The sequence below is a fragment of the Rhamphochromis sp. 'chilingali' genome (genome assembly GCF_963969265.1).
Source record: "Rhamphochromis sp. 'chilingali' genome assembly, chromosome: 6".
In the NCBI taxonomy this organism is placed as follows: domain Eukaryota; kingdom Metazoa; phylum Chordata; class Actinopteri; order Cichliformes; family Cichlidae; genus Rhamphochromis; species Rhamphochromis sp. 'chilingali'.
Genome location: NC_137933.1, coordinates 9,085,296 through 9,099,059, shown reverse-complemented (window position 1 = coordinate 9,099,059; position 13,764 = coordinate 9,085,296). Strand labels below are relative to the sequence as shown.

Below are 13,764 nucleotides of genomic sequence, written 5' to 3'. Positions count from 1 at the left end.
TCAAACAAACAGATGTCAGCTTACATTGAAAAAGAAACATTGATGCAATTTAGAGTTTTTAGCAAAACATGAGTTTCTAAGTAGTTAGAGGTAGCTAGAGGTAAAGCCATCTGTTTAGCTTGTGGAGAGAAGATTGCTATGTTTAAGGATTAAAGTATAAAGCGCCACTAGGAGACTAAATACGCAGAGAATTTCAAGAACTCAACTCATTTAGAATAGGAATGGACATCTAAACCTTTGTCAGACTCAGGACATTATGGCAAATCTGGATCTTCAGTCAGTGGACAATTTTGTCTTTTTTTTACCATAGTACTGCACAAGAGCTGTGATGGTTGGATTCTGGAGTCAGACACTCGCTCTACTTTTAAGATTATTATGAAACTTTTCATGTTCCTGTGTATATTAAAGTGTATATTAAAGCTTAATTAGGTGACCCTAAAACATTCCTTGGTTATGCTGCAATAAGATTAGGCTGCTGAAGGGGAAATATGTTGAACCTGGATGTAAAGTCAAGTGATAGAACTGAATCCAGAACTGAAATTGGGTATTTTTACATTGTGTTATTCACTACGAGGTGTTGTGTAAGTCATTGCTAAAAACTAACCATGCTGTTGATGGTGTAAGTAAAATACTTCACTTGATCAGGGCATGAGCACTGAATCACAGATCGTTTGTTGCACTTTTGGAGCAGCAGAATACTGGACATGGTGACAGAGGCTACCACACATCTGTCGGGTGGATCAGCCTCGGCAAAGAATATGAAACCTGAGCGCAGAAATTAAAATAGTTTTCACTGAAAGACAATAATATACTAGAGTGCTCAGAATGAAAGGCATCTGGCTTTTGCTGTTGTTGACATAAGATACTACACCTGAGTGTAATGCACTTGTTCAAGTACAAAACAGATTACAGTTATCTCACTGTACAAAAAACAAAACAAAGTTGAAAAACATCAACAAAGTGATGATGAGTTTATGTTTGCAGTGGTAACTGAGATCAGAAAACAAATGAGGCACTCCTAAACAATCAAATCAACCCCTTTTAACCACTGTGAGGCATACATTTTAATGTTATATGGCTCCACCCTAAAGGCGGCAGTGGAATAGAACCCAGTTAGTTTCCAGGTTGACTTTCATCTCACATCTAAAGATCATACATGCAGCAGAGCCTTGGCTATGAGAGTCAAAGAATAAAAAGAAAAAGAAAACAGATCCAGGAGTAAGAACGAAAATACTGAAAAGAGGAAAAAGAGCCCCTGGGAAGAACAAGCCAGTCTGTGCACGACATGACCTTCTGCAAGTAGGGGACAACCACCTGGTAGTGTAATTGTCATTACTGCAATTAGGTCCAAACACAAAAAGCTTACCAAGTGTGTAGAAAGGGTGTATGTGCTGGATGTCTGCCTATAATTCAATTAGGAGAAATTAGAAATCACAATTACTGCACCTGACCTTGTCTAGACTCTGCAGTGGCACTAATGCAAGTATTACAAATCAAGGTGTGTGAAAAACAAATACCTAAAATAACACACTGATCTCACAAAACACATTTGATAATAAAATGATAGGTGGAAGCAAGGGCAACCAGGCAAAAAAAAATGTGGCTGAAGAAGTTGAGGGGGTTGTCCACCAATCAAAAAGAGCTGCAAGTTTGATGCGCAGCGCTTTCATGTGCATGTCGTGGTGTCCTTGACCAAGAAACCAAACCCCATCAACTGGAGTTCAAGTGTGCATGTGATAGCAAGAGAGAAAGAAATAGTTTAAGGTGCATAATAAAAACTTTATGATTATGTGTGTGAATGGGTGAATGTGGCTTCTAGTAAAAAATGCTTTGAGTGTTGTGTTAGAGTAAAAACCAGTGTATGTAGGCACTAGATAACTGACCAAAATCATTGACTTTGTTTAAGGGAACATATTGCAGCTATCTTTTCCCTCCACACATCTGAGTGCAACATGTTGTTATTTACAAATGTCTGAGCTGTTCACTGAAATGCTCCTAAAATGCTGCAGAAAATTCATTTTTCATCCTGACAGGTAAGCTATACCAAGTTTTGTTCACAAAGCAGCCGACAGACAGAACAGCACATCTTAGACTAAATGTCTGTGACTTTGACTTTTAGTGAGACTATCATTGTAAGTTATGATAATGAACTAAAAGTAGAATGGCAATGACATCATAGTGATTGGAGGATTCAGTTTTGCGTCTAAGTAGTAATGAGGTTTTGTGTGGTGTACAACTCTGATGAATGTTAAAGTAAATGAATGGAAAAAAGGAACAACAAAAGACTCACAACATTACTGTTTTTTTATATTTTTATTTCTTTTTTTGGATATACATCAGAAGTATTGTGGTGGTATTCTGCCAGGCCCAACCCAGATAAATGAAAGAGTTCCTACACGGAAGTTCATATAGTATAAAATCTGAGCCAAATCAAATATGTGGATTAATTTGATGTGATGACCCCAAATGAAAAAAAGTAGCTGCCAAAAGTACCTTTAGGTTAGGTGCAAAAAATACAGGTAAGTTGTCTTTTTCCCCTTTCCAGTATCTCGTTTTTGTCAGTTTTAACAACAACACAAGTCTCACTCTCATGTATCTTTCATATATAACCGTTTCCTTTGGCTCATGATCCTTTCAAGGTTATTCTCTATCTTTTATCTGGTGTTCACAGATGTATCTAAGAATCAAGAGACAAGTGAAATTGTTCAGATTCACTTAATGTTTAAGAGACAATAAGAAGGAGTGTAGCTTTGCCAGACTTGTAAAATAAATCTCCATGCAACAGATTGGGAGCATTTATTAGGTTGTTATTGAAAGAAAAAAGATGTGAACAAACTGTGCTGAGCCAAGCTGATAAGCCTTGAGGCAAGCTACATTAATCAATGCACAGAAGAAGCATAATTACTGACAGAGACTGAGTATTGTCAGATAAGATGAGGATGAGTCCACAGAAAGAGTTCACAGCAGTACACATGTGGAGAAAGAAAAAACACTGAGGTCAAGCACTTCTAACCCTGGATTAATCTGGATTTATTAGTGTAGACACTGTTAGGTCAACACCAAATAATTGTGAGGTGATGATCAGAGCAGAGCAAACATTTAAAGTGACACAGTGTTGGGTCTTTAGAAGACCTCAAGAATTAAGCTTTTTTTTTTTATTATGTCTGATCATAGTCCAGACGAGAGCTTGGACACTAAATTTCAGAGCTAAATTTATATTTCAGTCATTTGAGCCAAAGTGATAAATCTAACAAACTAAATTCAGACAAATATGGGTTCATCTGGGTGTCATTTAGAATAAGCTACATATTTTCTAAAGAACAATCAGCCATAACACACAAATGAAATGATAAGATAGATAAGATAAGATAACTCTTTATTGTCATTGCACAGTCATACATTGTACAGTAGTACAATGAAATTGAAAAAACTGTCCTACGTCGGCACTACATATAACACAACACGACACGATATGACACATCACAACGCAACAAACAACACAACACAGTATATTAACTTAGTATAAAAAAGAAGAATAAGTGTATGTGTATTGCACACTGTTATTATTGCACATTAATTATTATTGCACCTTGTTATAAATATAAATATTATTGTTTTAAACATTGTTACCTCCCCCCTAAAAAAGTCCAGGGAGGTATCCAGTCAGGTCAGCTATTTACATTGATCAGGGCTATTGCCCTGTTGTAAAAGCTGTCCTTGAGTCTATTTGTTCGGGACCTCAGCAGCCTGAACCTCCTGCCAGATGGCAGCAACTTAAACACCCGGTGTCCTGGGTGTGTGCAGTCCCGTAGGATGCTGCGTGCCCTCTTGAGACAGCGAGTGCTGTACAGGTCCTTCAGGGAGGGAAGAGGATGTCCAATGAGTTTTTGGGCCATGTTGATGACCCTCTGGGGTGCCTTTCTGTGTGCTGTGGTGCAGCTGGAGAACCACACACCGATGCAATATGTCAGCACACTTTCAATGGAGCAGCGGTAGAAGACGGTCAGCAGCTCCTTCTTCAGGTCCATTTTTCTGAGGATTCTCAGAAAGTGGAGATGCTGTTGGGCCTTCTTTAAGACCGCAGAGGTGTTAGAGCTCCATTGGAGGTCTGTGTCTATGTGCACACCCAGAAACTTGAAACTGGAGACCCTTTCCACGCACTCCCCGTTGATGCAGCTCGGACTTCCTCCTTCTGAAGTCAACTACCAGTTCTTTTGTTTTGGTGGTATTGAGGTCCAGGTTGTTATCTGCACACCAATCTGACAGCCTCTGAACTTCAGCTCTGTACGCAGTCTCATCTCCCCCTGAGATGAGCCCCACCACGGTGGTATCATCTGCAAACTTGATGACTGTGTTGTCTGGAAACTAACACAGTCAAGTGTGTACAGAGTGTACAGTAGGGGACTCAGTACACAGCCTTGTGGAGAGCCGGTGTTGAGGCTGAGGGCTGAGGAAAGATGAGGCCCCACTCTAACTCTCTGTACACGGTCTGAGAGGAAGTCTCTGATCCAGCGGCAGGTGGTGGAAGGAAGTCCAATTTCCAGCAGTTTAACTATTAGTCTGTCCGGGAGTATCGTATTGAAAGCAGAGCTAAAGTCAACAAAGAGCAGCCTGGCGTAACGGCCCTGCACTTCCAGGTGAGAGATGGTGGTGTGGAGCGTTGTAGCGATGGCATCTTCAGTTGATCTGTTAGCTCTGTATGCAAACTGGAGCGGGTCGAGTGTGGGTGGCAAACAGGACATGATGTGATGTCGGACCAGTTTCTCGAAGCACTTCATTATAACAGGTGTCGGTAGTCGTTGAGGCTGCTAATGTTAGTATGCTTTGGCAGTGGGACAATTGTGGCTGACTTTAGGCACGGCGGCTCTGTAGCCCTTTTGGATGTTGCTGTAGGCTTTATCAAATGTGTTTTTCCCCCTCGTTGCACATTTAATATGCTGTTCAAATCTGGGGAATACTGACCTTAAATCAGCATGGTTGAAGTCCCCAGCTATAATGTGCACTGCGTTTGGATGGGAGTTCTGCTGGTTGCTTATTGTCTTGTGCAGCTCCTCCATGGCCGAGTTAGCATTAGCATCGGGTGGTACATACACGGCCGTTACCATGACAACAGTAAACTCGCGAGGTATGTAGACGGGTCTGCACTTCACAGTCAAATATTCCAAATCTGGGGAACAGTGGCTGTCTACAGTCTTTGTGTTTTTGCACCAGCTGTCATTGGTGTAGATGCATAAACCCCCTCCTTTGATCTTACCGGAGTGGCCATTCCTGTCGTGACGGTGGACCGTGCGGCCTGCTAGCTCAACAGCCGAGTCCGGAATTGATGGCTGCAGCCAAGTCTCTGTGAGTAATATTATGCTGCTGTCCCGTACACACTTATTGACTGCAATTTGTAATCTCAGTTCGTCGATTTTGTTGGTTATGGACCTGACGTTGGAGAGGAAAATACTCGGAAGCGGTGGCTTAAATGGCTGTTTCTTTAGCCGAGCTAATGGGCCCGCCCTGCAGCCACGCTTTTGCCTCCTTTGTTTACGTTTCCTCTTTGTCTTGCCGCTGGGAAGAACCAACCACGGAGACCCTGGAGCTCTTATTATGTCCTCCGGAATGCCGTGAAAGTGGTGATAGTCCGATGTAATGCTCACAGCGTAATCCCAAACTCAGAAGGTCCTGACGACTGTAGGTGGACTCTACTCGATGTATAATGATAAAAAAACACACACATCCACACAGATACACGTAGAAAAAGTAAAAAACAAAACAGCGAACGTGAAGAGCAGTGAGCCGCTGCGTCTGTGCGCGCCGCCATCTTGCTAGGAGGCAAGAATGGATTGATTTTGTTGTTAAAAGGATTGGCTGGACGGTTGTCTGCTGTTACTTAATGGATACGCTGTGTGGCAGAAAGCCTACTTCCAAAATCTCTGCATTGGAGCAACTAAGATATTTTGTGTGTTTGAAGGACAGAATATCATCGCGCTGTCCTGACTGAACAATAACAATGAGGGTGAAAAATCCTTATATTTACCTCCAGCTCCAGTAACCTGACACCTTCATGCATTAGCATTTTTTAATTTAACATTTAGTTATCGTGGTTTATTAACCAAGTGTTATTAATTAGCTATTCAAAGGGCAATTCCCTCTTAGAGCTGTCTGTCAGGAAACATATAAAAGAGGTATATAAAATAGGTAGGACCTACATTAAAACATGGTCTATGTCTATCTGATGTCCCCTACTGAGTAGTACATACGAGTTCAACATCTATACTTTAATATCAATGTTTTCCTTAAAATAACTAATATTAAGTTTCACTATTTTTTTTTATCTTTGTGATTGTCAAATCCGTTTGAAATCTCAACTGTAATTACACTGGAATCATTTCAATTATTATGTCATCAAGGTGTTTTATGGTTAACATTATCATAACCATTAGAATTCATTTAAGTATCATATAAGTATCCCGGACGAGCCCCCACTTATGTTACGACCCGGCTCCATTGCGGTTTATTTCACACCTCAAACATTTAGTAAACAATTAAGCAAATACAAGTACTCTGCAATAAATTACAGGTAGTAAGAAAATAAACTACTAACTCTTTTACGCTACGTCCACACCTACACGAGTATTTTTGAAAACGCAGCTGTTTCGTCCACATGTAAACGGCATTTCGAATCACCGAAAATGGAGATTTTTTTAAAACTCCTTTTTTTGCGTTTACGTGTGGACGAGGAATACTGTCATGGTCCTGAGTCTGAGGACTCAGTGTTTTGTGTTCCTTATGCTTTTGTTCATTCAGAGTGTGTATTCTGTTGTGATTTTGCCATTTGTTAGGTTTCTGTTCTTTGCCTGCCTGCTTCCACTTCTCTGTGTTCCCTCTGTCTGTCCATGGTGTTATTGTGTCTGCTCATGAGTCTGCCTGTCAAGTTCAGTGTCCGGTCTGGTTCTCTGTGTCTGTTAGTTTCCTGTTTTATTCTGAAAGTTCATGTCTCATGTCAGTGTGTTCAGTTTTACCTCTCCCCTGTCTCGTTAGCCTTATTGCTCCCAGCTGTGTCTCCCTCCTGTGGCCCATTCCCTGATTACTCCCCGTGTATTTAAGCCCTGTGTTTTCCTGTGCTCTCTGTCGCGTCGTCTGTTTAACTCCATGTCAGTCTGCATTATTCTGTTACCTGGTATTCATTCTGCGTCTCTCTGCCATCTCTCTTTGTGTGCATTTCGCTCCTCCGTGAGTGTCTGGTTTAAGTTTTGTTCTTTAGTTTTCCCAGTTTAGGTTTGTTTACTCCCCGCTCTGCTCTTCCTGTTTTGTCACTTTATCACCTCTGCAAATATATTTTCACTCGCACCCCAGTCAGTGCCTGCATCTTGGATCCTTTTCTCAATTCACCACACGACTGCTGTGCAGCCGTGACAGTACGACGCGAACACAAGATGGATCCAGCGGTCTTGGCCGGGGAGAGCGACCTCACACGTGCCCTACGCCTGGTGGACTGGGTAACCCACACCTCCAATGCACGAGCGAAAGTTGTGGGGATAAATGCCGTTGAGGCAATCCTGGCCGGAAATCCCTATCTCCACCAGGTCCGGGGATTTACAGACTTAATCGCTGAGCTGCATAAAGCCCAGGAAGCGGTGCAAGCTCGGGAAGTAGCCAATTGTGCCCAGCAACAATGGACTACGACCGCCACAAAGCATCCGTCTCAGATTCACCCACCGGAGGTTTCACGGCCCGACCCCCCAGAGGTTTTTCCCTGCCTGTCGGAGCCGTCAGCGGTGGGGAGGAAACATTCGCGCCACCGACGCTTCACCCCACAGCCGGATTCAGGGACTCCTGTGCGACCAGCTGTGGTGAGTTTTAAGGACGCTGGTGCTTCTGGGACTGTGTTTTCTGGGGCCGTTCATGGGGAGGGTAAAGACAGTACACGGCGTTTACCTACCTTCGTGGTAACTGACCTCTCACAAGTTGGCATTTTCAAAACATCCATAACAGTAGCTGACTGTGTTTCATCCACTCCACCACCAACTCCAGTCTCACTTCAACCAGTACATCAGCCTTTAGCCAGTTCATTAGCCCAGCCTGCATCTATGCCATTAGCCCGATCACCCGTTCCCTCCATACTGGAGGCTGTGTCTGTGCCACCCATTTTGAATCTCGTTCCTAGCACCCATTTTGAGCGGAGAGACAAATGCATTAAAACCACTCTAGTTTCTCAGAAACTGGCTAATTTAGAGACTGTTACTCGCCCCAGGGCCTCCCCAGAGGCTGGGTCTCAGCCCCCAGCAGACTCAGGACCCCTGGCGGTTAAGAAGCCAGCTGAGGACCACACCCGGCCGTCGCTGCCTGAGCAGACCCAATGCTCTGCGCAGCTGCAGTCTGCCATGTGTTTGCCAGAGGCCCGTGCGCCTGCTGGTTCTGTTGCGTCCCTGCCAGAGGCCCGTGCGCCTGCTGGTTCTGTTGCGTCCCTGCCAGAGGCCCGTGTGCCTGCTGGTTCTTTTCTGTCTCTGCCAGAGGTCTCCGCACCTGCTGGTTCTGTCCTGTGTGTGCCAGGGGCTTTAGTGCCCACTGGTTCTGAGACTGTTTTTGCTGGGGGGCCCGAGGAGCCCGTCCAGCCTTCTGCCTCGTCAGCTGGGGGGCCCGAGGAGCCCGTCCAGCCTTCTGCCTCGTCAGCTGAGGGGCCCGAGGAGCCCGTCCAGCCTTCTGCCTCGTCAGCTGGGGGGCCTGAGGAGCCCGTCCAGCCCTCAGCTGCAGTCTCATCACCAGCTGCAGTCTCATCACCAGCTGCAGTCTCATCACCCTCGCCTGGTCCAGCTTCCGCTTCCTCATCAGCATCGCCTGGTCCAGCATCTGCTTCAGCATCGCCTGGTCCAGCATCTGGTCCAGCATCTGCTTCAGCATCGCCTGGTCCAGCATCTGCTTCCTCATCAGCTGCTTCGTCTGGTCCAGCCACTGCTTCATCCTCATCAGCTGCTTCGTCTGGTCCAGCCACTGCTTCATCCTCATCAGCTGCTTCGTCTGGTCCAGCCACTGCTTCATCCTCGTCTGGTCCAGCCTCCGCTTCATCCTCGTCTGGTCCGGCTTCAGCCTCCGCTTCATCCTCGTCTGGTCCGGCTTCAGCCTCCGCTTCATCCTCGTCTGGTCCGGCTCCAGCATCCTCATCAGCATCGCCTGGTCCGGCTCCAGCATCCTCATCAGCATCGCCTGGTCCGGCTCCAGCATACTCATCAGCATCGCCTGGTCCGGCTCCAGCATACTCATCAGCCTCGCCTGGTCCAGCCTCCGCTTCTGCTTCAGCCTCGCCTGGTCCAGCCTCCGCATCCTCATCATCCTCATCAGCTTCGTCTGGTCCAGCCTCCGCCTCGTCTGGTCCAGCCTCCGCTTCGCCTGGGGCTGCAGGGGCTACGCAGCCTTCAGGTCCCCTACTACCACCTCCACATTGTCGGTCATCTGCCAGGCCGCTTGTTGGGCATCTCCGCCACTGTGGACGCCCTCCTGAACGCCCTCCTGAACGCCGCCACTACCTTCCACGTGGCCGGCCTCCGGACTTGTTTCCGCACCGCTGTTGCCGTCCGCACGGTCGGCCCCCAGAGCTGTTTCCACGCCGCTGTTGCCGTCTGCACGGTCGGCCCCCAGGACTGTTTCCACACCACTGCCTACTGCGTGGCCGGCCTCCGGACCTGCCCCACTGCTGCTGCCTTTCACACGGTCGGCCCCCGGAACTGAACTGTTTTGGCCTCCGGGTCGGCCCCCTGACCTTGTCCGTCTGGGCCTTTTTCGGACTATGTAATCAGAACTTTATTATGCAGCACTTTTCCTGGTAAATGTCTTATGTTTATTGACAGGCTTCATCCCACTTTGTATAGTCCACATGTTCTTCAAATAATATTTTCCTCTTTTTCAATCAATCTTACACAAGGACAGCAGAGGAAGAAAGGAAAATTCCATGAATTTTCAGGACTCTGAACCACCATCAGAGTAATTTCAAATCCTAACCCAAGGTAAGAGCCCTCCGTTTGGGCATAGGGACCTGCACAAGGAAGTCAAATAAGATGACATGTAAATGCTGAAGCTGCTACCCTCCACAATACCAGAGGAATTATAAGTATAAGATATGGAAATGAGTTCAGAAACACATAAAAAATATTGTTCACATGGATCTGTCAAACTTCATGAAGGGACAGCAGTATCTAGAGAACAGGGCAGTTATGAACAAGTCTCGTTTCCCAACTTGAACAATGTCCAAAATGTGCGTAGGGGAACATTCGGTTCATTTAAAAAATTATTATGGTGATGAGCGATGTGGGTCAAAGACATTTAAACTGTGTCTGAATACATTACTGCAACTGAAATTATTATTTTAAAGCCATTCATCGGAGCAAAAGCAGGAGAATGAAACGTAACATTGGGGAGGGTGATATTAATTTCCTAGAATGTCCTTTGGTAACCTCCAAAGAGAAGGTACATCAAGTCTTCTGCTTCATATTCAACCGGCAGACATGAAGGTGATATTGATTTTTTTTTGTCTAATGCTTGCCAATAAAGCAAATCAGCGTATTTCCCCCCAAATAAAACGATGTCTTTAATATTTCATTTATAATTTCTTTTATATCATTACTCTTTGTACTGTAATTCTGAGCCTTATTGACTTACTGATTTTGCAGTTAAACATGAGTCTATGAGACCCAACAACATCTTGTGTTTGGCTGTAAAATAGACATCAGTAAAGGAAAAGCCAAAGGAACACTACAAGTTTAAGTCCACCCGAGGATATGACAATAAATTGCTCCATCTCCCATTTACAGACACTTAAAAGCATTTAATGAGCCTTGAAATCAATAGAGTGTGGTTTAGTGCAGAAATTATACTCTTAAAAATTCAAAGCTAATGGGTCTGCTAGTTTGAATAAGTAAATATTCTTAACACGAAGAATATGAAAGGCTCAGTTTGGGTGGATATGAATATGCAATTTTTATTTCGCTTGTTTTGTCAACGCAGATTTACTTCCTGACTATTATTCTTTGTCTAAGTTTGTGTGGCATTGAGTTAATTTGTATTATTATTCTAAACAAACATGAAATATAACTGTACCTTTGTGATGAAAACTATCCTGTATATAAATCAATACAGTGTTTAGATTTATAGACAGCTTTGTCTGATTGGTCATTCATTGATACTAAATTTTTATCAAAAAAACAAACAAACATACAATTTCAAGCTTTATCAATGCACACTTACAGATAAAAATATTGAATAATGTCACAGATAAAAGTCAGTGACATGAAAGTAGATGTACAGTAGATTTTGTGGGTTATCGTTAGTTTTTTTGTTTTTGGTTAGACTGTTTATTGCATAAACCTTTTGGTTTCTTGTATTTACCCAGCACTGGTGATTTAAAATTATCTGCCCCAAAGACGCACAGGCAATTGCACTTGTAGATGAAAGTCAAATTTAGCGTATTGTAGAAAAGGCCGAATTAACAGTTGTTCTGTTTTTGTTGTTTGACACTTTGACAGAGCCACAACTAGGTTTCACCGTATATTCTGAGATTACGGTGGGAGAGGAGCTGATGGTGACACTTGGGGCAGCTGGGAAAAACATCCCCTTGTTAGAGCATCACAACGGACTAAAGTGCGGTGTTGTTGCTCAGATGAAAGACATCATGAGCTGTGATTGCTACTTTAAAGACATTCTGAAAACTGAGTGGCATGTGGCTTTAGCTGGCATTGCTGCAGATGACAGTGAATTCAGATGACCAAACAAAGGTAAGAGCTGAAAGTGTCTGCTGATGAGGTGGTGAACCTGACCCAGACACATGGAGTAAGTGGCTTGGTAAGCATGTTGACATTCACACTCTTTCTTGCCTTGACATTACAGTTCTAAATATAGGCCTTCAAATTCCTTGCATGTCTTGGTAAATGAGAAAAAGGGCATCAGTGCAAAGTTAATGTTTGTATTGCTGAATGACCTGATTAAGTACATACATATATATCAGATTTTCAGAAAACTTGATCTCTGGCCTTGACCTTGAGGTCAGGATCACTGAAATTTTTACTCATTTAAGATGTTTGGCAGATGCACCTGTGCTATGAATTTCAGCATCCTACATAACCTTGTTCTCAAGTTATCACATTCACAAACTTGGGTGTCCACACTGCCCACCCGCCACCCCGGCAGGATGCCCATCAGCCTTTCACAGCTGAGGGGGTAAAAAAGCATTAGTGACTAGACTCTGTAAAAATGAGTAGGATTTAGACACAGTCACAGGCACTTGCTCAGACAGTTACGCTAAGTATCAGGCTTCACTTTTATACCACACGCAGCCACAAGCTAATGACTAATAGCACCAAACCAACCCATTCAATTTCACTGTATTAATTACATCAGCCCTGCTCAAAATAACAGCATAAGCAAAACGTTTTGATTCAAATTATGTTTTGATCTTTTTCTATCCAATAACACTCTGATGCCCTCCTTCATCTTCACCAGACTATCATCAGAGAGACAGCCACTGCAGTGATAATTAATTGACAAACCACCAGCCTGATGGGTATAATAGGCATCTGGGAAAAATCAATATTAGAGCGCAATCCTCGCGTGCATCGTACCGTCTTTCATCCTCAAGTGGTGACAGAGCATTACCTCCACTCAAATTTAGCCTGCTTGTTCTGTCTAGCAACTGTATTTAAAAAAAGGACAAGTGATGCCTTCATGGGTCTCAGGAGAGAATGTGAGGGCTGAGAAAGACTGTCACAACTGAAGTGCGTGTTTACAGATCAGCCTCGAGTATTCTCTTTAGATAAGGGTATTCACTGGCCAATCAATGTGGCGATTATATCATCGGTACCTTCCACTTCATTAAACAACGGTGTGAGCTGAAGACACATCCTATACAGAGACACACAGGATGTTATATCAGTATACAGCCTTTCTCTTCGTTAGTCTGTCCTTGAATGTTTTACTGTCAGCCATGCTAACACCCTGCTCTCCACAAGGAGAATGCACTGAACAAATATTTACCCTGATAAACACAGGCAGCTCATTAGACATGTCACTTCAAAGGAGCATGGGAAAAATTACTCAGCACAGTCTCTTGTGACAGAGATGTGAAGGTGCTCAAGAGCGGTATGTGTGTGTGTTACCTGTTACAGTCAACGTGCAGAAGCAGGTGGGAGGCACTGATGGTAAGGGCGATCTTGTGCCACTGGCCATCAGCGAGGCGGTAGGGGAAGGATTCAGAACGTGGCTTGCCTTTGAAGCGGTAGTGATAGCGGATCTCCTCTCTCACCCCGCTGCTTTCCAGCTCGAAGTAGCTGCATGGGGGAGAAGTCACAGGTCACAGATGCTCAGTTTCCTGAACAAAGGAAGGGGAAACTCAAAGAAAACACATTATGTGTACGAGGTTTTATCCAAAAGCAGGTTGGAAGATTTTTAAACCCCCACGGACTGCCATTTGGCTTTTTCTACCTTTAAAACCCGGAGAGCAGCCAAATGGCTTTTAGCTAGGCTTTAGCGTCAGCCAAGTGGAAGCTAAATTGGCTAGTCATTCATATGTAAATTGGGTCGTTATCTGGGAATTCTGGAGGGAGGGGAGTGGGGGTGTGTGATTGAGGGCGTGGGGGAGCTGCTAAAAGCTGTGCACTTCCTTTTGTGTTTCATCTTGATGCATTCTCAATCGTCCAGGGAAATAAATCTCCAAAAGTCACCAACTTGGAGTGTTTCAGTTTGCCATCTTAGGGAGAAATCAACACACATGGGTGTATGTCCTTTGTTGCTGAG

General features: G+C 44.2%; 1 protein-coding gene across 1 annotated transcript in view; it reads right to left on the bottom strand.

Moving 5' to 3' along the window:
* The window catches only part of LOC308398574 (protein kinase C-binding protein NELL1-like), a 328,133-nt gene that overhangs the window by 241,294 nt on the left and 73,075 nt on the right, over positions 1-13,764 (bottom strand). Inside the window, exon 4 of the mRNA XM_080885307.1 lies at positions 13,128-13,298. Coding sequence (XP_080741433.1) covers positions 13,128-13,298 — 171 coding nt within the window. The remainder of the gene's footprint in view (positions 1-13,127; positions 13,299-13,764) is intronic.